This window comes from Pongo abelii, chromosome 1, assembly GCF_028885655.2.
Source record: "Pongo abelii isolate AG06213 chromosome 1, NHGRI_mPonAbe1-v2.0_pri, whole genome shotgun sequence".
NCBI classification, from domain to species: domain Eukaryota; kingdom Metazoa; phylum Chordata; class Mammalia; order Primates; family Hominidae; genus Pongo; species Pongo abelii.
The window spans coordinates 41,742,869-41,769,014 of record NC_071985.2 but is presented as its reverse complement, the minus strand read 5'-3'; the positions used below and the strand labels follow the sequence as shown (position 1 = coordinate 41,769,014).

The 26,146-nt window shown below is 39.4% G+C and overlaps 1 protein-coding gene across 14 annotated transcripts in view; it reads left to right on the top strand.

Moving 5' to 3' along the window:
• Nucleotides 1-26,146, top strand: part of CD46 (CD46 molecule) — a 49,803-nt gene that overhangs the window by 6,125 nt on the left and 17,532 nt on the right. For 3 of the 14 annotated variants that reach the window (XR_010139665.1, XM_009238266.3, XM_009238270.4), the window contains exons 4-9: nt 1,615-1,700; nt 3,226-3,423; nt 8,981-9,163; nt 9,572-9,616; nt 9,729-9,773; nt 18,424-18,465. Coding sequence is in view for 13 of the 14 variants with exons in the window: in XM_009238266.3 (XP_009236541.2) it covers nt 1,615-1,700; nt 3,226-3,423; nt 8,981-9,163; nt 9,572-9,616; nt 9,729-9,773; nt 18,424-18,465 (599 nt within the window). In the remaining variant the exon portion in view is untranslated. 14 annotated transcript variants of the gene reach the window in all.

Sequence of the window (26,146 nt, the reverse complement as noted above, 5' to 3'; positions counted from 1 at the left end):
TTACCAGGCCAAAACTGACCTGGTTAGCCTTTACCATCATGTTGATCAAAATCTCTCAGTTGAAAAACCTTATTTTTGAGACTGCTACAATGTGAAGCATCTCAAGAGCAGGTACTGAGCCCTTGGTAATAGCCTTTGTTCTGTAGGGTTTTGAAGTCGTTTATATTGGAGATACTAGACATTTAAGATAAATGTGCATTTAGAGAGTAAATGTAATTTTCTGTCTAATTTCTGTTGCTATAACAGAATACTTGAGGCTAGGCATTTATAAAGAAAAGAAATGTATTTGGCTCATATTTCTGGAGGCTGGAGAGTTCAAGGGGATGGCAGTAGTGTCTGGCAAGGGCTTTTATGCTGCATCATAACATGCTGGAAAGTGAAAGGGAAATTTAGCATGTGCAAAAAAGACAAAGCACAAGGGAGGGGGTTCTCGCTTTATAACAACGTACTCTTATGGTAACGAATCCAAGCCTACAAGAATGAGAACTCATTCCCTCAAGAATTAATGAAGACCCTCTAGAAAGGCATTATCCCTCTTAATGACCTAATCATTTCTTAAAGGCCCCACCACCTCTCAGTGCTGTTACACTGGCAATTAAATTTCAATATGAGTTTTGGTAGAGACAAACCAGATTCAAACAATAGCAGTAATACACCATAATACAGAAAAAGTAAGTGAGTCTTGGAGGAAAAATCAGCTGTAACTATGTAAGGCAACTGACAGTTTTTAAGATTTGGTCAAGCAGAAATATTGGAATATTCAGTTGACACATACTGCTTGCTAGGCACACCGAGGGATACCAAAACTTTAAGAGAGCGACCTTCCTAAAAGAAGTTCTAACCTTATTGAGAAATAATATATACTGAGAGCAATAAAAGCAAAATACTAAATGAGAAATACCAAATAAGTAGAATTATTCCTGATAATTACTCTAAGAGTCCAGAAGGAGGAGAGATTCCTGTGAATTTAAATCAGGGAAGATTTCATTGAGTATAGGGGTATACTTAATGAAAGTATTCTTATACACAGTGAGCTATTCCTAGAAATACACTCTGTTCTAAATAATATTAATAGGAGCTAAAACTCATGTAGCACTATGTGCCAAATGCTAACTTATCTAATCCCCTAAACAACCCCATGTACTGTTATCCCCTTTTAATCAATTAGGAAGCTGAGTGAAGGAACTTTAAGTGACTTACCCAAGCTCAAGAAACTAGATAAGTTGAGAAACAGGGACTTGAATCTAGGCATTCCAGCTCTAGGGCCTGTTCTCTCTACACAGTCCTTGTCCTTACTGTGCAAAGTGGTGTGAGAAAAGGCACAGAAATGAATGTGTAATGTGATTGCAGGAGGCAGCAAAGAGGCTGGGTGGAAGGGCACAGCAGATTTATTTAGACATCTTTGCTCTTGGCCAATATATATTCAAATGGAGAAACTCTATTTGATTAAATTGCAGATTTATTTAGCACTTTCATTATATAGTATGTTGTTTAAGAAACCACCCCCTCCAACTACTGTAGTGTAGAAAAGAAACCATATAAAAAATTCTTTCATTATTATGTGTGTCTTATTAATTGCTATACGAAACAGTAACCCTTTCTTTTCTCATTTAGTTATTACTTAATTGGTAATGAAATTCTATATTGTGAACTTAAAGGATCAGTAGCAATTTGGAGCGGTAAGCCCCCAATATGTGAAAGTAAGTAAATTCTTTTTTTTTTTTAATTTAGACCAGTAGTCCTCAAAGATTTTTGCCTCCTTTACACCCTTTACACTTTAAGATTAACAAAGATCCCAAAGAGGTTTCTTTTATGTGGGTTATATCTATTGGTATTTATCATATTGGAATTCAAACGGAGAGGTTTTTAAATAATTATTGATTCTTTTTGGTTTTGTTTATGTTTTTCCTAAGACACGGTCTCAGGCTATTTCCCAGGCTGGTGTGCAGTGGCACAATCTCAGCTCACTGCAGCCTTAGCCTCTCCAGTAGCTGGGGCTTCAGGCGTGTGCCACTATGCCTGACTTTTTGTAATTTTTGAAGAGACGGGGTTTTGCCATGATGCCCAGGCTGGTCTTGAAATCCCATGCTCAAGCAATCTGCCCCCATGGGCCTCCCACAGTGCTGGGATTACAAATGTGAGCCACCCCACCTGGCCTGTTTAATTTGTAAGAATAAATGCAATACAAATTAACATATGTAACATAATTTTTATGAAAAATAAAAATTTTCCAAATCAAAATAAAATTAGTGAGAATAGTGGCATTGTTCACATTTTTTGCACATCTCTTCAACATCTGGCTTAAAGCAAGATTGTATTTGGCCTGTTGTGTTATCACACAATATGTAGCCTTTGGAAAAATATCACTATATTCTTATTAGGATCAGAGTGAAAAAAGACAATAATATTTTGGTGGCATTGTGAATCACCAATTTAGAAAATGGATATATTTATAAATTGCAAAGGATTTCTTAACTAGCACTGAGTTAAGCATATTTTCTCATTAATTGTCAGCATTTCTTGTGATGACTAGAACAGAACTTAGCGCGGCCTTGCAAATAAATATAGGCGTATTAGGCCGTTTTCGTATTGCTCTAAAGAAATACCTGAGACTGGGTAATTTACAAAGAAAAGAAGTTTAATTTGCTCATGTTTCTACAAGCTGTACAGGAAGCATGGTGCTGGCATCTGCTGGGGGTTTGGGTAGGCCTCAGGAAACTTAACAATCATTGGGAAAGACAGAAGGAGAGCAAGGTGTCTCACATGGCAGGAGCAGGAGCAAGGTGGGGAGGACGGGAGGTGTTGCACACTTTTAAATAACCAGATCTCCCAAGAACTCAGTATCACGAGAACAGCACCAAGGGGATGGTGCTAAACCATTCATGAGAAATCTACCCCCATGATTCAAACACCTCCCACCAGGCCCCACCTCCAACACTGTGGACTACAATTTGACATGAGATTTGCTGGGGACACAGATCCAAACCATATCAGTAGGTATTTACACTTTAAGAAAATGAGATTTGTTCTGAAAGTTAGTTACTACAGTAATGGTTTGAATTTGAGATAATATATTTGCTCATAGAAACCTTCTTTTAAATCCATATTGAATTCACAACCAGCTTGTAGAAACCCTATATTGATGAATTTATTGAAGACATAGAAATTTTACTAATGCTGTCTTAATCTTTTACATTTCCTTTCCTCTTTTTCTTCATTTTTAAGAGGTTTTGTGTACACCACCTCCAAAAATAAAAAATGGAAAACACACCTTTAGTGAAGTAGAAGTATTTGAGTATCTTGATGCAGTAACTTATAGCTGTGATCCTGCACCTGGACCAGATCCATTTTCACTTATTGGAGAGAGCACTATTTATTGTGGTGACAATTCAGTATGGAGTCATGCTGCTCCAGAGTGTAAAGGTAGTGTTTTAATTTATTTCCTTCATTTGTAAATACTCTGGAAACATTTTGTAAATAGTTTTATCTACAAATAAACAAAGCAGGTGTATGTGCTTCCTCCTCCTGTGTAATTGGATCTAATTTATTTTAATACAGGTCAATTCAAGTCAAAAAATAGTTCTAGCTAGAGTTCCCTATTTCTCACCCCCACATGTTCTTGGCATTTCATTTTATACAGTGTGAACTACTGTGTATCTGCATGAGTTAGAAGTTTTTGTTTGAAAGAACCAAAAAAATAATACACACTGGCTTAAAGAAAGTTTTATCTTGTATTACAAGAAATCTAAGAGTTCTGGCTATGGTAGTGGTAAACTGTAACAGACTAATCGTCTCACAAAAATGATAAACTCTGGATAAAAAAAATTTTTTTTTTAAAGACCGAATGAATAAGGCCCTCTGAAGTGACCAAAAGTATGAAGACCATGTAGGGGGCTTGCCCATTTAAAGAAAGAAATCACTGAATAACAGTGATTTAAAAGTATATACTCCCCAAGTACACATGAAACATTCTCCAAAGTAGACCATATTCTAGACAATAAGACAACTTTTAACTAACTTCAAAAAATTGAAATCATTCAACATGTATTATCTTATCACAATAGAATGAAAGTAGAAATCAATAACAAAGCCAATCCCCAAAGAATTGGAAAGTGTACAGGACACTTCTAAATAACTCATGCATAAAAGAAGTAGTCAGCAGGGAGATTAGAAGTGTTTTGAATTGAATAAAAACAGAACATCTCAAAATATCCAAATATGTAGGATGCAGCTAAAGCATTGCTTACAGGGGAATGTATAGCATAATATACTTGTGTTAGAAAAAAAGAAAAGTCTCAAATCAATGATCTAATTTTCCACCTTAAGAAACTAAAAAAGAGCAAGTTAAATCCCAAACTAGCAGATGTAAGGAAATGATAAAGATAGAGCCAAAATCAATAAAATTGAGAAGAGAAAAAAAAAATAGAGGAAATCAGTGAAACCAACATTTGTTACTTGGAGATCAATAAAGTGTGTAAACCTGTAGCCAGACTGACAAAAAAAGACGCAAATTAGCCAATACTGAGAATGAAAGAAATGGTGGCCAGGCGCGGCACCCCAGCCAGCTTGAAGACCCTGCCCTCCTGCAGCCGGCAGGGGCAGTCACTCCCGGACTTGTCCTTTTAGAAGCTCCAGCTTTACCACTTGCTGGTGGAGCCTAACCACTGCTGCAGGGTCCTCATCGCCAACACGCCTGGCGGATCCAAGAGGAGATGGCCCAGGAGATGGCCAGGACATGGCACACACAGGCACCCGAGAGTGTGGTGTTGGCGTCGTTCCACTGCCTGGTTTCTGCAGAGATCCTGTGCCGGTGGCCTGTGCCCGCCATGTGGGAGCCAGAGGGGGTGTGCCATGACCCCCGCTTTGGACACTGCTGCGTGAAGGGGCCAGTTTTCAGACCTTTGCTCTGTCCCCTCAGCACTGGCGCCAGGAGCCCTGAAGAGCAGCATCTGGGAGACGGACATCTGGGGACCTGGAGAAAATAGAGGAGGCGTTCAGAAGTAGCTAGATGAGATATTTGAAATACTGAAGATCAAAAACCCCAGTTTGCATGGAAGAACTGGCCTCAGACGTGGTCAGTTCCTATGATGACCTGGACACATGGTGCTGACCCACACGATGGGAGGTGGCTCTGCAAAGCATTCAGAGGCTTGGCCCTGCAGCCGCCCGGCCTCCCACCTCCAGCTGCAATTGCGTTCTGACCTGGGCAAGTAGGAACAAGTGGTGGAGATCCTGATGGAGACGTGAGCCAGGCGTCCCGGAGTGCTGGCCAGGCGCGGAGTACGGGATCCAGCTAAGGGAGTCTGGCCATCCTATAACCCCCCAGCCTTGCTGGCTCCTCTGCTAATTCCAGCAGGGTCTGCAGCCCCAGACCCATCCCCTTCCTTCCCGTCTGCAGAGGGCAGGTTGGAGGCTGGTCTCAGTGGGAGCTAGGGCTCTCCTCAAAGGCTTTTTGACCTTGGGCCAGTCTTGACATCATCCCCACAGCCCTGCGCCCCTCATCACTTTTCGTGTCTCCTGGAGGATGGCGAGCTGCAGCTGCAGTAATCTTGTTTAAATTTAGGTAGGTGAATTTCTTAGAATTAAGTTTCATATGTTTTGAGCAATAAATTTTCTTAAGAGATATATATTTTAATCTTTTTAGTTTTATCTCTGAATATTTTTTATTTTTTTTCAATGTATTTTTTTTTCTGGAAACATTCTGTGCTGCTACATTAGAGCCTACACAGTTTAGTTGGTACATTTCATTCTTTTAAGGTTTAAATAAGGGATTTTATTTTGCAGTGAGTTTCCCTGCATTGTTAACAAGTCAACAGCATTAACGTATGATTTTTTTGGTTTTTTTTTTGTATACTTTAAATTTGTGTGCAACCCTTCTCCTTTATGCCCTGTGTTACAGTGAGAGCTTGGTCAAAATGGGGAAAACACACACAGCTGCTACACTTTTTTTTTTTTTTGGTCATTGGAACATTTGTGCCATGTCTTCCTAGACTTCAGTGTAAATTATGGAGGGTTTTATTTGACAGTTTATATGTAAATGTCATTGAAGGCTAAGGTTAAATCTTTGGAAATCACAGGCACCAGTTGATCTTCAGAGACCTCAGATCCCCTCAGGTGGCGCCTTGTGATAGGCGGTGTTCTGGGAGGCTTCTTGTCAGGTTCCACAGCACAGGCATCTGCTCTGGGCATAGACTGAGCTCCTGGGGTGTGCACGGAGCTGTGGTGCGCCAGTCACATGCGCTTGGAAACAGCGTGTGCTGCTGGATTGGAAATGCCTACGTTGCTCTGTTAAATTGGTGCTGGAGCAAAAACCTAAGGTTAAATTTAAGTCTAGAATGAAAGAAATCTGAATCCGTGTAATTAATGGCCGCTCGATCTTGAGAGTCCTTGACGGCCCTGCCTCAGGAAGTGAGGTAGGGATGCCTACACCTTTCAGTTTCCTTCCTCACGTCCACCCCGTATGTGTTTCTCTGATTTCCCCCCATCCCTTAGCCAAAAAGCTTTATATTCTTTTGTGCATATGGCCATTCTTTAATATCAGTGATGTAAACTTTACTTGATTACTTTACAAAATTATTCAACAGACAAACAAAAGAATGAAAAAGAGAATATCACTAAATATTCTACAGACATTTAAAGGATGATAAGGGAATATTATAAACAACTTTATGCCTACAAATTTGACAACTGAAATGGACAGATTCCTTGAAATATACAAAATGTCAAAACTCACTTGAAGATATGGATAACCTGAATACTCCTATATCTACCAAAGAAATAAAATTTGTAGTTAATAACCTACTGAAGGCCCAGATGGCTTCACTGGGGAGTTCTACCAACCATCTAAGGAATAAATCATAGCAATTCTACACAAGCATTTCAAGAAAGTGCAAGAGGAGGGAACACTTCTCAACCCATTTTATGATGATAGCATTGTCCTGATACAAAAACCAGAAAACAAAAACATTATAAGAAAATTACAAATAATATCGTTGATGAACACAGGACCAAAAATCTTCAACAAAATATTAGCAAACCAAATCCTGTGATACTTAAAAAGAAAAGTAAATCATGACCAAGTAGGATTTACCCTATGAATGCAAGATTAGTTCAAATGCAAAAATTAATCAGTGTAATTTACCACATCAGGAGAGTATTAAGGAGAAAAAAAATCATGTGATTATCTTATTAGATGCAAAAAACAAAGAAAGTGTTTGACAGAACTCATCATCTTATTTTTTCATGATAAAACTTCTTAGCAAACTAGGAACAGAAGGGTAGTATCTATCTTACCCTGATAACAGACATCTACAGAAATGTCACAGCTAACATTACACTTAATGATTCAAAAAAATTATACTTAGTGGTAAAAAGTAACATTGCACTTAGTGGTTAAAAAAACCTTAATTACATTTCTGTCTAATAAGACCTAATTCTGGAAGGAAAACAGTGCGGATGTCCACTCTTACCACTCCATTCATCATTGTACTGGAGATCCCACCCAGTACAATAAGGCAAGAGAAAGCTATTAGGCCCACATATTGGAAAAGAAGAAATAAAAACTGTCTCTACTCACAATGAGATGCCACTAAATACCTATTGGAAAGGCTGAAATTTAAACACACACACCCCAAACTGACAACACCAGGTATTGACAAGGATATGGAGCAGATGAAACTCTCATATACTGATGGTGAGAATCAAAGTGAAATGACCACTTTGGGACATTTTTGGCATTTCTTATAAAGTTAAACATACTCTTATCATACAACTCGGCAACCCAAATAAACTGAAAACATTTTCACACAGAAACTTATAGGAGGATGTTCATAGCAGCCTTATTCATAATCACCCCAAACTGCAAATCGCCACATGTTCTTGAGTTGGTGAATGAATGAACCACTTGTGCTACCTCTAAAAAATGGACTCATACTCAGCAATAAAAGGAGTGAACTCCTGATTCATGCAGCAACACAAATGAATCTTGAAAGCATCATGCTTAGTGAAATAAACCATACTAAGAAGACTGTAATTTCATTTATGTGACATTCCGAAAAAGTCCCACTATAGGGTTAAAAGCAGATCGATGCTTGGCTGGTTGTGGAAGTGGGGATGAGGGGGAAGAGGGGTAACTCACAAAAGAGCATGAGGAAATTCTGGAGAGTAATGGAACTTTTCTGTATCTTTACTATGGTGGTAGTTACATGATTATTTGCACTTGTCAAAACTCATACAACTGTACACTTGTAAGGGTGAATTTTACTGTATGTAAATTATATCCAATAAACTAACCTTTACAAATAACATTAGGTACAATTAGACACAACAAAAGGTCAGTGAATGAAGACAGGTGAATAGAAATTGAACCTTATTTAAGAAGAAATGTTGACTAAAGAAAGAGAGAGGCTTACAGACCTGTGGGAGAGTATCAAGCGGTGAAACATACATGTAATTGGAGTTTCGGAAAGACAGGAGAAAGAATGGTGTAAAATATTATTTGAAAAAATATTGGCCAAAAATTGTCCAAATTAGATCCAAAACAACCTCAGATCCAGGAGATTCAGTGGACCTTTAGCAGGATGAATAAATTATTAAAATTTACCACCACCACCACCTCCCTGCAGTAGTTTGGTAAAAACTACCAAACAAGTTTAAAAAGCAGCCAGTGAGTGGGGAAAACAACAAAAAGCCGTATTACATTTAGGAGGGCAGGGACAAGTAAGAATGACAGCCAGCCAAGTTTTCTTAAGAAAATCTGGTTACAATATGGTTATGTCTGTTAGTGCTGAAAGAAAAATAAAACACCCTAGAATTCTGTATCAAGGAGAATATATCAGTAACATTTAAAGTCTTTTAAAAAATGTTTTTAACATCTTGCATTCCATTCCTTGTCTCTGTTCACACTGGAAATTTGTACTTTGTACTACTTTTTCTGTTAAAGCAGATATCCATTAATTCTGAGGTTTCTCTAATTTTCCAGTGGTCAAATGTCGATTTCCAGTAGTCGAAAATGGAAAACAGATATCAGGATTTGGAAAAAAATTTTACTACAAAGCGACAGTTATGTTTGAATGCGATAAGGGTTTTTACCTCAATGGCAGCAACACAATTGTCTGTGACAGTAACAGTACTTGGGATCCCCCAGTTCCAAAGTGTCTTAAAGGTACAAAGGTTATCTTTTTTCCGTCTTGGTTTGTTATTGTTGTTGCTGTTCATTTTAGACTTTATTTCTTTGATATTAACTATCAGTCATACAGAATAACTGAAAAGAAACAATTTTAGTATTTAACTGTGTCTTGTATTCATTTCTATGCCAGATGTATGACACGAAATTCACATAAAATTCTGCTGTTGTGATTTTGTATGCTTTTCCAGGGTTCTTAGCATGTTATGTACATTGCACGGGTATATGCTTTTAATATTTTTATGTATAAAAAGTGAATTACAACAACTTTTTGGAGTGAATTGAAACATGGGCATTTTTATCTAAGTAAGTCAACAAATTAATATAAATGAAATGAGAGCAATAACTCCCAAGTGGTTGATCTTCTAACATTATTTTATTTCCTAGTGCTGCCTTCGTCTAGTATAAAACCTCCAGCTTTGAGTCATTCAGGTTTAGTAGCTTCTTCCTTATATGTCTCAAAAATCTTGTAAATTCCTGGAGAAAATGCCAGCAATAACTCCCAAATGTTTGGTCCAATCTACATTATTATTTTGTTTTCCAGTGTCGACTTCTCCCACTACAAAATCTCCAACGTCCAGTGCCTCAGGTTTAGTACTTTCCTGCTTATATTTTTTCAAAAATCCTTTAAATTCCTGGTGATTTTTTAAAAAATCCTTCAAATTTCTGGTGGCGTTCACTTATTTTTAGTAATGAAAGGAGGGAGGACATTTGTATAGCCATTTTAGTTGTTATACATAGTGATTCTAAAATTATTTGCCATAATCTGCCGATATAAACAGGAATATGACCTTGAGAAAGTTGTATAAATTTTGAATGTGTTTATATATATATGTTTACATTATATATATAGAAATTGATTTAGTACCTTCCTTATTGGGTATTAGTAAGGTATAAGTGGGATGCATTTAAAGCACTTAGCACAGTGCCTGGTGTAGAGAAAGCTCTTAGAGCTAGCTAATATGACTTATCCTACACTTAAATTAATGTTAGGGAAGGGGAAAGTTCATGTATGTTTGTTAGTATGTATGTGTGTTAATATGTTAATATGTTTGTTTGTTAATGTGTATGTTTTGTGTCATCAACTTTGCTATTTTATTCTTTTCAGAAGTGATCTGTTGACACCTTTACCGAGTTTGTTCCTATTGCAGGACTCTTTCATTTTCTGGAATGCAACTAGTTTGAGTCTTCTGATGTAAAACATTTAAACGGAAATTTCTGCTGTCCTCAGAACAAGATCTATATTTCTTTTTTTTTTTTTTTATTATTATACTTTAGGTTTTATGGTACATGTGCGCAATGTGCTGGTTAGTTACATATGTATACATGTGCCATGCTGGTGCGCTGCACCCACTAACTCGTCATCTAGCATTAGGTATATCTTCCAGTGCTATCCCTCCCCCTCCCCCCACCCCACAACAGTCCCCGAAGTGTGATGTTCCCCTTCCTGTGTCCATGTGTTCTCATTGTTCAATTCCCACCTATGAGTGAGAATATGCGGTGTTTGGTTTTTTGTTCTTTCGATAGTTTACTGAGAATGATGATTTCCAATTCCATCCATGTCCCCACAAAGGACATGAACTCATCATTTTTTATGGCTGCATAGTATTCCATGGTGTATATTTGCCACATTTTCTTAATCCAGTCTATCATTGTTGGACATTTGGATTGGTTCCAAGTCTTTGCTATTGTGAATAATGCCACAATAAACATACGTGTGCATGTGTCTTTATAGCAGCATGATTTATAGTCCTTTGGGTATATACCCAGTAATGGGATGGCTGGGTCAAATGGAATTTCTAGTTCTAGATCCCTGAGGAATCGCCACACTGACTTCCACAAGGGTTGAACTAGTTTACAGTCCCACCAACAGTGTAAAAGTGTTCCTATTTCTCCACATTCTCTCCAGCACCTGTTGTTTCCTGACTTTTTAATGATTCCCATTCTAACTGGTGTGAGATGGTATCTCATTGTGGTTTTGATTTGCATTTCTCTGATGGCCAGTGATGGTGAGCATTTTTTCATGTGTTTTTTGGCTGCATAAATGTCTTCTTTTGAGAAGTGCCTGTTCATGTCCTTTGCCCACTTTTTGATGGGGTTGTTTGTTTTTTCTTGTAAATTTGTTGGAGTTCATTGTAGATTCTGGATATTAGCCCTTTGTCAGATGAGTAGGTTGCGAAAAGTTTCTCCCATTTTGTAGGTTGCCTGTTCACTCTGATGGTAGTTTCTTTTGCTGTGCAGAAGCTCTTTAGTTTAATTACATCCCATTTGTCAATTTTGGCTTTTGTTGCCATTGCTTTTGGTGTTTTAGACGTGAAGTCCTTGCCCATGCCTATGTCCTGAATGGTAATGCCTAGGTTTTCTTCTAGGGTTTTTATGGTTTTAGGTCTAATGTTTAAGTCTTTAATCCATCTTGAATTGATTTTTGTAGAAGGTGTTAAGGAAGGGATCCAGTTTCAGCTTTCTCCATATGGCTAGCCAGTTTTCCCAGCACCATTTATTAAATAGGGAATCCTTTCCCCATTTCTTGTTTTTCTCAGGTTTGTCAAAGATCAGATAGTTGTAGATATGTGGTGTTATTTCTGACGGCTCTGTTCTGTTCCATTGATCTATATCTCTGTTTTGGTACCAGTACCATGCTGTTTTGGTTACTGTAGCCTTGTAGTATAGTTTGAAGTCAGGTAGTGTGATGCCTCCAGCTTTGTTCTTTTGGCTTAGGATTGACTTGGTGATGTGGGCTCCTTTTTGGTTCCATATGAACTTTAAAGTAGTTTTTTCCAATTCTGTGAAGAAAGTCATTGGTAGCTTGATGGGGATGGCATTGAATCTGTAAATTACCTTGGGCAGTATGGCCATTTTCATGATATTGATTCTTCCTACCCATGAACATGGAATGTTCTTCCATTTGTTTGTATCCTCTTTTATTTCCTTGAGCAGTGGTTTGTAGTTCTCCTTGAAGAGATCCTTCACATCCCTTGTAAGTTGGATTCCTAGGTATTTTATTCTCTTTGAAGCAATTGTGAATGGGAGTTCACTGATGATTTGGCTCTCTGTTTGTCTGTTATTGGTGTATAAGAATGCTTGTGATTTTTGTACATTGATTTTGTATCCTGAGACTTTGCTGAAGTTGCTTATCAGCTTAAGGAGATTTTGGGCTGAGACAGTGGGGTTTTCTAGATATACAATCATGTCATCTGCAAACAGGGACAATTTGACTTCCTCTTTTCCTAATTGAATACCCTTTATTTCCTTCTCCTGCCTAATTGCCCTGGCCAGAACTTCCAACACTATGTTGAATAGAAGTGGTGAGAGAGGGCCACTTCTTGTGCCAGTTTTCAAAGGGAATGCTTCCAGTTTTTGCCCATTCAGTATGATATTGGCTGTCGGTTTGTCATAGATAGCTTTTATTATTTTGAGATACGTCCCATCAGTTCCTAATTTATTGAGAGTTTTTAGCATGAAGGGTTGTTGAATTTCATCAAAGGCCTTTTCTGCATCTATTGAGATAATCATGTGGTTTTTGTCTTTGGTTCTGTTTATATGCTGGATTACATTTATTGATTTGCGTATATTGAACCAGCCTTGCATCCCAGGGATGAAGCCCACTTGATCATGGTGGATAAGCTTTTTGATGTGCTGCTGGATTCAGTTTGCCAGTATTTTATTGAGGATTTTTGCATCAATGTTCATCAAGGATATTGGTCTAAAATTCTCTTTTTTGGTTGTGTCTCTGCCTGGCTTTGGTATCAGGATGATGCTGGCCTCATAAAATGAGTTAGGGAGAATTCCCTCTTTTTCTATTGATTGGAATAGTTTCAGAAGGAATGGTACCAGTTCCTCCTTGTACCTCTGGTAGAATTCGGCTGTGAACCCATCTGGTCCTGGACTTTTTTTGGTTGGTAAGCTATTGATTATTGCCACAATTTCAGCTCCTGTTATTGGTCTATTCAGAGATACAACTTCTTCCTGGTTTAGTCTTGGGAGGGTGTATGTGTTGAGGAATTTATCCATTTCTTCTAGATTTTCTAGTTTATTTGCGTAGAGGTGTTTGTAGTATTCTCTGATGGTAGTTTGTATTTCTGTAGGATCGGTGGTGATATCCCCTTTATCATTTTTTATTGCATCTATTTGATTCTTCTCTCTTTTTTTCTTTATTAATCTTGCTAGTGGTCTATCAATTTTGTTGATCCTTTCAAAAAACCAGCTCCTGGATTCATTCATTTTTTGAAGGGTTTTTTGTGTCTCTATTTCCTTCAGTTCTGCTCTGATTTTAATTATTTCTTGCCTTCTGCTAGCTTTTGAATGTGTTTGCTCTTGCTTTTCTAGTTCTTTAATTGTGATGTTAGGGTGTCAATTTTGGATCTTTCCTGCTTTCTCTTATGGGCATTTAGTGCTATAAATTTCCCTCTACACACTGCTTTGAATGCATCCCAGAGATTCTGGTATGTTGTGTCTTGGTTCTCGTTGGTTTCAAAGAACATCTTTATTTCTGCCTTCATTTCGTTATGTACCCAGTAGTCATTCAGGAGCAGGTTGTTCAGTTTCCATGTAGTTGAGCGGTTTTGAGTGAGATTCTTAATCCTGAGTTCTAGCTTGATTGCACTGTGATCTGAGAGATAGTTTGTTATAATTTCTGTTCTTTTACATTTACTGAGGAGAGCTTTACTTCCAAGTATGTGGTCAATTTTGGAATAGGTGTGGTGTGGTGCTGAAAAAAATGTATATTCTGTTGATTTGGGGTGGAGAGTTCTGTAGATGTCTATTAGGTCCGCTTGGTGCAGAGCTGAGTTCAATTCCTGGGTATCCTTGTTGACTTTCTGTCTCGTTGATCTGTCTAATGTTGACAGTGGGGTGTTAAAGTCTCCCATTATTAATGTGTGAGAGTCTAAGTCTCTTTGTAGGTCACTCAGGTCTTGCTTTATGAATCTGGGTGCTCCTGTATTGGGTACATATATATTTAGGATAGTTAGCTCTTCTTGTTGAATTAATCCCTTTACCATTATGTAACGGCCTTCTTTGTCTCTTTTGATCTTTGTTGGTTTAAAGTCTGTTTTATCAGAGACTAGGATTGCAACCCCTGTCTTTTTTTGTTTTCCATTTGCTTGGTAGATCTTCCTCCATCCTTTTATTTTGAGCCTATGTGTGTCTCTGCACGTGAGATGGGTTTCCTGAATACAGCACACTGATGGGTCTTGACTCTTTATCCAATTTGCCAGTCTGTGTCTTTTAATTGGAGCATTTAGTCCATTTACGTTTAAAGTTAATATTGTTATGTGTGAATTTGATCCTGTCATTATGATGTTAGCTGGTTATTTTGCTCATTAGTTGATGCAGTCTCTTCCTAGTCTCGATGGTCTTTACATTTTGGCATGATTTTGCAGTGGCTGGTACCGGTTTTGCCTTTCCGTGTTTAGCGCTTCCTTCAGGAGCTCTTTTAGGGCAGGCCTGGTGGTGACAAAATCTCTCAGCATTTGCTTGTCTGTAAAGTATTTTATTTCTCCTTCACTTATGAAGCTTAGTTTGGCTGGATATGAAATTCTGGGTTGAAAATTCTTTTCTTTAAGAATGTTGAATATTGGCCCCCACTCTCTTCCGGCTTGTAGGGTTTCTGCCGAGAGATCCACTGTTAGTCTGATGGGCTTCCCTTTGAGGGTAACCCGACCTTTCTCTCTGGCTGCCCTTAACATTTTTTCCTTCATTTCAACTTTAGTGAATCTGACAATTATGTGTCTTGGAGTTGCTCTTCTTGAGGAGTATCTTTGTGGCGTTCTCTGTATTTCCTGAATCTGAATGTTGGCCTGCCTTGCTAGACTGGGGAAGTTCTCCTGGATAATATCCTGCAGAGTGTTTTCCAACTTGGTTCCATTCTCCCCGTCACTTTCAGGTACACCAGTCAGATGTAGATTTGGTCTTTTCACATAGTCCCACATTTCTTGGAGGCTTTGCTCCTTTCTTTTTATTCTTTTTTCTCTAAACTTCCCTTCTCACTTCATTTCATTCATTTCATCTTCCATGGCTGATACCCTTTCTTCCATTTGATCACATTGGCTCCTGAGGCTTCTGCATTCTTCACATAGTTCTCGAGCCTTGGTTTTGAGCTCCATCAGCTCCTTTAAGCACTTCTCTGTATTGGTTATTCTAGTTATACATTCTTCTAAATTTTTTTCAAAGTTTTCAACTTCTTTGCCTTTGGTTTGAATATCCTCCTGTAGCTCAGAGTAATTTGATCGTCTGAAGCCTTCTTCTCTCAGCTCGTCAGAGTCATTCTCCGTCCAGCTTTGTTCCGTTGCTGGTGAGGAACTGCATTCCTTTGGAGGAGGAGAGGCACTCTGCTTTTTAGAGTTTCCAGTTTTTCTGCTCTGTTTTTTCCCCATCTTTGTGGTTTTATCTACTTTTGGTCTTTGATGATGGTGATGTACAGATGGGTTTTTGGTGTGGATGTCCTTTCTGTTTGTTAGTTTTCCTTCTAACAGACAGGACCCTCAGCTGCAGGTCTGTTGGAGTACCCAGTCGGCCGTGTGAGGTGTCAGTCTGCCCCTGTTGGGGGGTGCCTCCCAGTTAGGCTGCTCGGGGGTCAGGGGTCAGGGACCCATTTGAGGAGGCAGTCTGCCCGTTCTCAGATCTCCAGCTGCGTGCTGGGAGAACCACTGCTCTCCTCAAAGCTGTCAGACAGGGACATTTAAGTCTGCAGAGGTTACTGCTGTCTTTTTGTTTGTCTGTGCCCTGCCCCCAGAGGTGGAGCCTACAGAGGCAGGCAGGCCTCCTTGAGCTGTGGTGGGCTCCACCCAGTTCAAGCTTCCCAGCTGCTTTGTTTACCTAAGCGAGCCTGGGCAATGGCGGGCGCCCCTCCCCCAGCCTCACTGCCGCCTTGCTGTTTGATCTCAGACTGCTGTGCTAGCAATCAGCCAGACTCCGTGGGCGTAGGACCCTCTGAGCCAGGTGCGGGCTATAATCTCCTGGTGCACCGTTTCCTAAGCCTGTCGGAAAAGCACAGTATTCAGGTGGGAGTGGCCCGATTTTCCAGGTGCCGTCTGTCACCCCTGGAAAGGGAACTCCCTGACCCCTTGCGCTTCCCGAGTGAGGGAATGCCTTGCCCCTGCTTCGGCTGGCGCATGGTGCGCTCATCTACTGACCTGCACCCACTGTCTGGCACTCCCTAGTGAGATGAACACGGTACCTCAGATGGAAATGCAGAAATCACCCGTCTTCTGCGTCACTCACGCTGGGAGCTGTAGACCAGAGCTGTTCCTATTCGTCCATCTTGGCTCCTCCCCCCAAGATCTATATTTCTGCCTCTTCCCTACCCACCCCTCTTCTACACCTCATAGTGTTATTTATTTTTTATCTCTTTAGTGGGCAGTTTTATCTGGCAATAGCAACTAAATTTTATAGCAACTGAAAGGCAGGAAAAGTCCTTATTTACTGAAATAAAACAGAAGACTTTCACAGGGACTCCTGGTCAACCACTGTGCTTATGACTGGAGAGATTATTTTGATATAACGGAAGGAATTATCCTGATTTCAGCACTACTATCTCTGGTTTCACTTTGCTTCCAGCAGAAGCAAGAGACAATAGTAATTGTGGGTAGCACTTTAGTCTGGGCAGACTGTGCTTAGTTAACATCATTTCTGTGGTCTTCAGTTTCCCTTTAGTGTAATGTGAGTGTTGAACTGAAATCTCAATCACTGGCTTCTAATTTGGTTATATATTTCCTATCTCCCTAATATTTTGAAGGATTGAAGAGAATTATGCATGTTAACATAGTAATTAAGATACCTTCTTATAGGCTGGGTGGGGTAGCTCACACCTGTAATACCAGAACTTTGGGAGGCCAAGGTGGGTGGATCACGAGGTCAGAAGTTCAAGACCAGCCTGGCTAAGTTGGTGAAACCCCATCTCTACTAAAAATACAAAAATTAGCAGGGCACGGTGTCAGGCAGTTGTAATCCCAGCTACTCGGGAGGCCGAGGCAGGAGAATCGCTTGAACCCGGGGGGCAGAGGTTGCAGTGAGCCAAGATCATGCCACTGCACTCCAGCCTGGGTGACAGAGTGAGACTCTGTCTCAGAAAAAAAAAAAAAAAAAAAACCTTCTTATAATTCCTGTAAGAGCTTGGTAACTGGTAGCCTCCTGTGTTGAGTGCTGTAGGGTTTGAAGCGCAGGAAGAGATGAGTTTTTTAGTGGACTGATATATAAGCAAAACAAGATTGCATGTGAAATTTATACTCAGTGAGGCATCCAGGCTTAACTCACATGCTCCAGTGGGTATATGCACTAATACTACGTTTGTTGATACAGTCTTTTGAAAGAGTTGATGATAAGCATTTCATAAAGTATTTATAAAACACTGATCTAGCTTAGTGTTGGAGAGCAGAAGAGAGAATTGCTTGTGATAAAATGTTTATAAAAAAGAGAAACGGCAAGGATATTTTTTGAAAAATTACAAATCAAAATTCCTTATGGGATTGTCAATGATTTCTTATCATCTGCTAGAGGAAAACTAAATAACAACATAATGATGTTAAGGTAGATCTAAATGTGTTAACAAGAAGAAATGTCGAGGAAGTCCTAAGTAGAAAAGAGAAAGATGTAAATTATGTAGTATCATACTACTTACAGTTTTTAAAAAGATACATATGTTTACCCCAAGCACATTCCTTTTTTTTTTTTTTTTTTTTTTTTTTTTTTTTTTTTTTGAGACAGAGTCTCGCTCTGTCACCCAGGATGGTGTGCAGTGGCGCGGTCTCGGCTCACTGCAACCTCCGCCTCCTGGGTTCAAGCGGTTCTCCTGCCACCTCAGACTCCCAAGTAGCTGGGATTACAGACACCCACCACTGTGCCGGCTAGTTTTTTGTATTTTTAGTAGAGATGGGGTTTCTCCATGATGGCCTGGCTAGTCTCGAACTCCTGACCTCAAGTGATTCACCTGCCTTGGCCTCCCACAGTGCTGGGATTACAGGCGTGAGCCACCATGCCCATCCTCACATTACTTTCGTGATGGTTATCTTCTAGGATTTCCATTACAAAATACAGAGTATAGTGAGCATTCTTGTACATATATCCTTACATACTTGTGCAAATATATATGTAGGTTAAATTCTAAGATGTGGAATTGCAAAGTTTGTAAAGTATGTGTAGTTTTCGTTTGATAAACTTAAAAAATCAATATCAAAATTAAAGTCATAATTTTATATTGATAAGGCCCTGGTGAATTTATAAAATCAAACTTATTTTTCTAGGTCCTAGGCCTACTTACAAGCCTCCAGTCTCAAATTATCCAGGTTGGTTAACCCTTTATTCTACTGATATTGTTAAGAATTTATTTATTTATTTTTATTATACTTTAAGTTCTAGGGTACGTGTGCACAACGTGCAGGTTTGTTACATAGGTATACGTGTGCCATGTTTATTTGCTGCACCCATCAACTCATCATTTATATTAGGTATTTCTCCTAATGCTATCCCTCCCCCAGCCCCTAACCCCCGACAGGCCCCGGTGTGACGTTCCCCACCTTGTGTCCATGTGTTCTCGTTGTTCAACTCCCACCTATGAGTGAGAACATGCGGTGTTTGGTTTTCTGTCCTTGTGATAGTTTGATTAGAATGATGGTTTCCAGCTTCATCCATGTCCCTGCAAAGGACATGAACTCATCCTTTCTTATGGCTGCATAGTATTCCATGGTGTATATGTGCCACATTTTCTTAATCCAGTCTATCATTGATGGACATTTGGGTTGGTTCCAAGTCTTTGCTATTGTGAATAGTGCCACAATAAACATACGTGTGCATGTGTCTTTATAGTAGCATGATTTATAATCCTTTGGGTATATACCCAGTAATGGGATCGCTGAGTCAAATGGTATTTCTAGTTGTAGATCCTTCAGGAATCACCACACTGACTTCCACAATGGTTGAACTAATTTACAGTCCCACCAACTGTGTAAAAGTGTTCCTGTTTTTCCACATCCTCTCCAGCATCTGTTGTTCCTGACTTTTTAATAATCGCCAATCTAACTGGCGTGAGTGGTATCTCATTGTGGTTTTGATTTGCATTTCTCTGATGACCAGTGATGATGAGCATTTTTTCATATGTCTGTTGGCTGTATAAATGTCTTCTTTTGAGAAGTGTCTGTTCATATCCTTTGCCCACTTTTTGATGGTGTTGTTTTTTTCTTGTAAATTTATTTAAGTTCTTTGTAGATTCTGGATATTGGCCCTTTGTCAGATGGGCAGATTGCAAAGATTTTCTCCCATTCTGTACGTTGCCTATTCACTCTGATGATAGTTTCTTTTGCTGTGCAGAAGTTCTTCAGTTTAATTAGATCCCATTTGTCTATTTTGGCTTTTGTTGCCATTGCTTTTGGTGTTTTAGTTATGAAGTATTTGCCCATGCCTATGTCCTGAATGGTATTGCCTAGGTTTTCTTGTTGGGTTTTTATGGTGTTAGGTCTTACATTTAAGTCTTTAATCCATCTTGAGTTAATTTTTGTATAAGGTGTAAGGAAGGGATCCAGTTTCAGCTTTCTGCATATGGCTAGTCAGTTTTCCCAGCACCATTTATTAAATAGGGAATCCCTTCCCCATTTCTTGTTTTTGTCAGGTTTGTCAAAGATCAGATGGTTGTAGATGTGAGGTGTTATGTCTAAGGCCTCTATTCTGTTCCATTGATCTATATATCTGTTTTGGTACCAGTACCATGCTGTTTTGGTCACTGTAGCCTTGTAGTATAGTTTGAAGTCAGGTAGCTTGATGCCTCCAGCTTTGTTCTTTTTGCTTAAGATTGTCTTGGCTATATGGGCTCTTTTTTGATTCCATATGAACTTTAAAGAAGTTTTTTCCAATTCTGTGAAGAAAGTCAGTGGTAGCTTGATGTGGATAGCATTGAATCTATAAATTACCTTGGGTAGTATGGCCATTTTCCCAATATTGATTCTCCCTATCCATGAGCATGGAATGTTCTTCCATTTGTTTGTGTACTCTTTTATTTTGTTGAGCAGTGGTTTGTAGTTGTCTTTGAGGATGTCCTTCACATGCCTTGTAAGTTGGATTCCTAGGTATTTTATTCTCTTTTTAGTATTTGTGAATGGGAATTCACTCATTATTTGGCTCTCTGTTTGTCTATTATTGGTGTATAGGACTGCTTGTGATTTTTGCACATTGATTTTGTATGCTGAGACTTTGCTGAAGTTGTTTATCAGCTTGTGGAGATTTTGGGCTGAGACGATGGGGTTTTCTAAATATACAATTATGTCATCTGCAAACAGAGACAATTTGACTTCCTCTTTTCCTAATTGAATACCCTTTATTTCTTTCTCTTGCCTGATCGCCCTGGCCAGAACTTCCAACACTATGTTGAATAGGAGTGGTGAGAGAGGGCATCCTTGTCTTGTGCCGGTTTTCAAAGGGAATGCTTCCAGTTTTTGCCCATTCGGTATGATATTGACTATGGGTTTGTCATAAATAGCTCTTATTATTTTGAGATATATTCCCTCAATACCTAGTTTATTGAGAGTTTTTAGCATGAAGGGCTGTTGAATTTTGTCGAAGGCCTTTTCTGCATCTATTGAGATAGTCATGTGGTTTTTGTTGTTGGTTATGTTTCTGTGATGGATTATGTTTATTGATTTGTTAATGTTGAACCAGCCTTGCATCCCAGGGATGAAGCCAGCTTGATTGTGGTGGATAAGCTTTTTGATGTGCTGCTGGATTCAGTTTGCCAGTATTTTGTTGAGGATTTTCGCATCGATGTTCATCAGGGATATTGGCCTAAAATTCTCTCTTTTTGTTGTGCCTCTACCAGGCTTTGGTATCAGGATGATGCTAGCTTCCTAAAATGAGTTAGGGAGGATTCTCTCTTTTTCTATTGATTGAAATAGTTTCAAAGGAATGGTACCAGCTCCTCTGTGTACATCTGGTTGAATTCGGCTGTGAATCCATCTGGTCCTGGACTTTTTTTGGTTGGTAAGCTATTAATTATTGCCTCAATTTCAGAACCTGTTATTGGTCTATTCAGAGGTTCAACTTTTCCTGGTTTAGTCTTGGGAGGGTGTGTGTGTCCAGGAATTTATCCATTTCTTCTAGATTTTCTAGTTTATTTGCGTAGAGGTGTTTATAGTATTCTCTGATGGTAGTTTGTATTTCTGTGGGATCAGTGGTGATAGCCCCTTTATAATTTTTTATTGCGTCTATTTGATTATTCTCTCTTTTCTTCTTTATTAGTCTTGCTAGCGGTCATTTTTGTTGATCTTTTCAAAAAGCCAGCTCCTGGATTCATTGAGTTTTTGAAGGGTTTTTTTAATATCTTTACCTCCTTCAGTTCTGCTCTGATCTTAGTTATTTCTTGCCTTCTGCTGGCTTTTGAATTTGTTTGCTCTTGCTTTTCTAGTTCTTTTAATTGTGATGTTAGGGTGTTGATTTTAGATCTTTCCTGCTTTCTGTTGTGGGCATTTAGTGCTATAAATTTCCCTCTACACACTGCTTTAAATGTGTCCCAGAGATTCTGGTACGTTGTGTCTTTGTTCTCGTTGGTTTCAAAGAACAACTTTATTTCAGCCTTCATTTCATTATTTACCCAGTAGTCATTCAAGAGCAGGTTGTTCAGTTTCCATGTAGTTGTGCGGTTTTGAGTGAATTTATTAATCCTGAGTTCTAATTTGATTGCACTGTGGTCTGAGAGACAGTTTGTTGTGATTTCTGTTCTTTTACATTTGCTGAGGAGTGTTTTCTACCAATTATGTGGTCAATTTTAGAATAAGTGTGATGTGGTGCTGAGAAGAATGTATATTCCATTGATTTGGGGTGTAGAGTTCTGTAGATGATTAGTAGGTCTGCTTGGTCCAGAGCTGAGTTCAAGTCCTGGATATCCTTGTTAACCTTCTGTCCCATTGATCTGTCCAATATTGACAGTGGGGTGTTAAAGGCTGCCATTATTATTGTGTGGGAGTCTATGTCTCTTTGTAGGTCTCTAAGGCCTTGGCTTTATGAATCTGAGTGCTCCTGTATTGGGTGCATATATATTTAGGATAGTTAGCTCTTCTTGGTGAATTGATCCCTTTACCATTATGTAGTGGCTTTTTGTCTCTTGATCTTTGTTGGTTTAATGTCTGTTTTATCAAAAACTAGAATTGCAACCCCTTTTTTTTTTTTTTTTTTTTTTTGCTTTCCATTTGCTTGGTAGATCTTCCTCCATCCCTTTATTTTGAGCCTATGTGCATCTTTGCACGTGAGATAGGTCTCCTGAATATAGCACACTGATGGGTCTTGACTCTTTATCCAATTTGCCAGTCTGTGTCTTTTAATTGGGGCATTTAGCCCATTTTCATTTAAGGCTAATAGTGTTATGTTTGAATTTGATCCTGTCATTATGATGTTAGCTGGTTATTTTGCCCGTTAACTGATGCAGTTTCTTCATAGCATTGATGGTCTTTACCATTTGGCATGTTTTTGCAGTGGCTGGTACTGGTTGTTCCTTTCCATGTTTAGTGCTTCCTTCAGGAGCTCTTGTAAGGCAGGCCTGGTGGTGACCAAATCTCTCAGCATTTGCTTGTCTGTAAACTATTTTATTTCTCCTTCACTTACGAAGCTTAGTTTGGCTGGATATGATATTCTGGGTTGAAAATTCTTTTCTTTAAGAATGTTGAATATTGGCCCCCATTCTCTTAAGGCTCGTAGGGTTTCTGCTGAGAGATCTGCTGATAGTCGGATAGGCTTCCCTTTGTGGGTAACCTGACCTTTGTCTCTGGCTGCCCTTAACATTTTTTTTCCTTCATTTCAACCTTGGTGAATCTGACAATTATGTGTCTTGGGGTTGCACTTTTCAAGGAGTATTTTTGTGGTGTTCTCTGTATTGCCTGAATTTGAATGTTGGCCTGTCTTGCTAGTTTAGGGAAGTTCTCCTGGACAGTATCCTGAAGAGTGTTTTCTAACTTGATTCCATTCTCCCCGTCACTTTCAGGTACACCAATCAAACGTAGATTTGGTGTTTTCACATAGTCCCATATTTCTTGGAGGCTTTGTTTCTTTTCACTCTTTTTTCTCTAATCTTGTCTTCTCTTTTTATTTCATTAATCTGATCTTCAATCACTGATATCCTTTCTTCCACTTGATCAAATCAGCTATTGAAGCTTGTGCATGCATCACGAAGTTCTTGTGCCGTGGTTTTCAGCTCCATCAGGTCATTTAGGGTCTTCTCTACACTGTTTATTCTAGTTAGCCATTCATCTAATCTTTTTTCAAGGTTTTTACCTTCCTTGAGATGGGTTAGAACATCTTAGCTTGGAGAAGTTTGTTATTACTGACCTTCTGAAACCTACTTCTGTTAACTCATCAAACTCATTCTCTGTCCAGTTTTGTTCCCTTGCTGGTGAGGAGCTGTCATCCTTTGGAGGAGAGGAGGCAGTCTGTTTTTTGGAATTTTCAGCTTTTCTGCTCTGGTTTCTCCCATCTTCGTGGTTTTATCTACCTTTGGTCTATGATATTGGTGACCTACAGATGGGGTTTTGGTGTGGATGTCCTTTTTGTTGATGTTGATGCTATTCCTTTCTGTTTGTGTGTTTTCCTTCCAACAGTCAGACCCCTCAGCTGCAGGTGTGTTGGAGTTTGCAGGAGGTCCACTCCAGACCCTGTTTTCCTGAGTATCACCAGCGGAGGCTGCATAACCACAAATATTGCTGCCTGATCCTTCCTCTGGAAGCTTCATCCCAGATGGGGCACCCACCTGTTTGAGGTGTTTGTCGGCCGCTACTGGGAGGTCTTTCCCAGTCAGGCTACACGGGGGTCAGGGACCCACTTGAGGAGGCAGTCTGTCCATTCTCAAAGCTCGAATGCCGTGTTCAGAGAACCACTGCTCTCTTCAGAGCTGTCAGACAGGGACGTTTAAGTCTGCAGAAGCTGCTGCCTTTTGTTCTACTATGCCCTGCCCCCAGAGGTGGAATCTATAGAGGCAGTAGGCCTTACTGAGCTGCGGTGGGCTCCTCCAGTTTGTGCTTCCAGGTCTCTTTGTTTACACTGTGAGCTACTCAAGCCTCAGCAATGGCAGACATCCCTCCCCCCATCAAGCTGCAGCGTTGCAGGTCAATCTCAGACTGCTGCGCTAGCAGTGAGCAAGGTTCTGTGAGCGTGGGACCCACCGAGCCATGCACAGGAGGGTATCTCCTGGTCTGCCAGTTGTTGAGACTGTGGGAAAAGTGCAGTATTTGGTCAGGAGTGTACTGTTTCTCCAGGTACAGTCTGTCACGGCTTCCCTTGGCTAGGAAAGGGAAATCCCCCAACTCCTTGTGCTTCCTGGGTGAGGTGATGCCCCGCCCTCCGTGGGCTGCACTCACTGTCCAACCAGTCCCAATGAGATGAACCAGGTATCTCAGTTGGAAATGCAGAAATCACCTGTCTTCTGCGTCTATCTTGCTGGAGCTGCACACCAGAGCTGTTCCTATTCAGCCATCTTGGACAAGAATTTTTTTACTTAAAATTTTTTTAAATTAAAAACTTAAGACATATCTAAAAAAATGTTAAGAATTTTTAAATGATGGGTGAAAAATAACATCTTGTTTTAATTTGCATTTCTTGGTTCTGGTTTTTAGTTGTTTTTGTTTTTGCTTTTTTGAGACAGGGTCTCACTCTGTTGCCCAGGCTGGAGTGCAGTGGTGCAACCACAGCACACTGCAGCCTCAACCTCCTGGGCTCAGGTGATTCTCCCACCTCAGCCTCCCAGGTAGCTGGAACTACAGGCACCTGCCACCACACCCAGCAATTTTTTTGTGTGTGTATTTTTAGTAGAGACAGGGTTTTGCCATGTTGCCAAGTCTTTTCTCCAATTCCTGGGCTTAAGCGATCCTCCTGCCTCAGCTTGCCAAAGTGCTAGGATTACAAGTGTGACCCACCATGCCCGGCCAATTTGCATTTCTTTAATTATCAGTGAATCTGAACTTTTTTTGATCTACATTTATTTATTCATGTGGTTTGTCTATTTTTCTGTTAGGTTTCTAAAATATTTTTCTTAGTGATTTTTGAGAGCTCATTATAAATTAAAGCCCTTTTAATATGAAGTGAACAGTTTTTTCCAGGTTCTTTTGTTTTGTCAGTTTTAAGCTTGTTATACTATTGGATATAGATTACTTTTTATAACTTTTAATTACATGAGTAGTGTATGAATATACTTTTGTAGAATTTCAAACATTACAAAAGTATATAGAGTAAAAGATTAGTTTTATTTTTCACTCATTACCCAAGTTAATCACTGTTAATAGTTTAGCGTTTCTTTTTAAATCTGTTTTTGTACATCAACATCTTTTTTTAAAAAGTTTTATTTTAGATTTGGGGTACATGTGAAGGTTTGTTACATAGGTAAACGTGTCACAGGGATTTGTTGTACATACTATTTCATCACCCAGATACTAAGCCCTAGTACCCAAGTTACCTTTTCTGCTCTTCTTCCTACTCCCACCCTCCCCGCTCAAGTATACCCCAGTATCTGTTGTTTCCTTCTTTGTGTTCATAAGTTCTTACCATTTAGCTCCCACTTGTAAGTGAGAACATGCTGTATTTGGGATGTTCCTGCTGAAGACATGTGCTCATTCTTTTTTATGGCTACGTAGTGTTCCATGGTGTATATGTACCACATTTTCTTTATCCAGTCTGTCATTGATGGGCATTTAGGTTGATTCCTTGTCTTTGCTATTGTGAGCAGTGCTGCAGTGAACATTCATGTGCATGTATCTTTATGGCAGAATGATTTATATTTCTCTGGGTGTATACCCAGTAATGGGATTGCTGGGTTGAATGGTAGTTCTGCTTTTAGCTCTTTGAGGAATCACCATACTGCTTCCCACAATGGTTGAACTAAATTACACTCCCACCAACAGCATGTAAGTGTTCCCTTTTCTCTACAACCTCACCAGCATCTGTTATTTTTTGACTTTTTAATAATAGCCATTCTGACTGGTGTGAAATGTTATCTCACTGTGG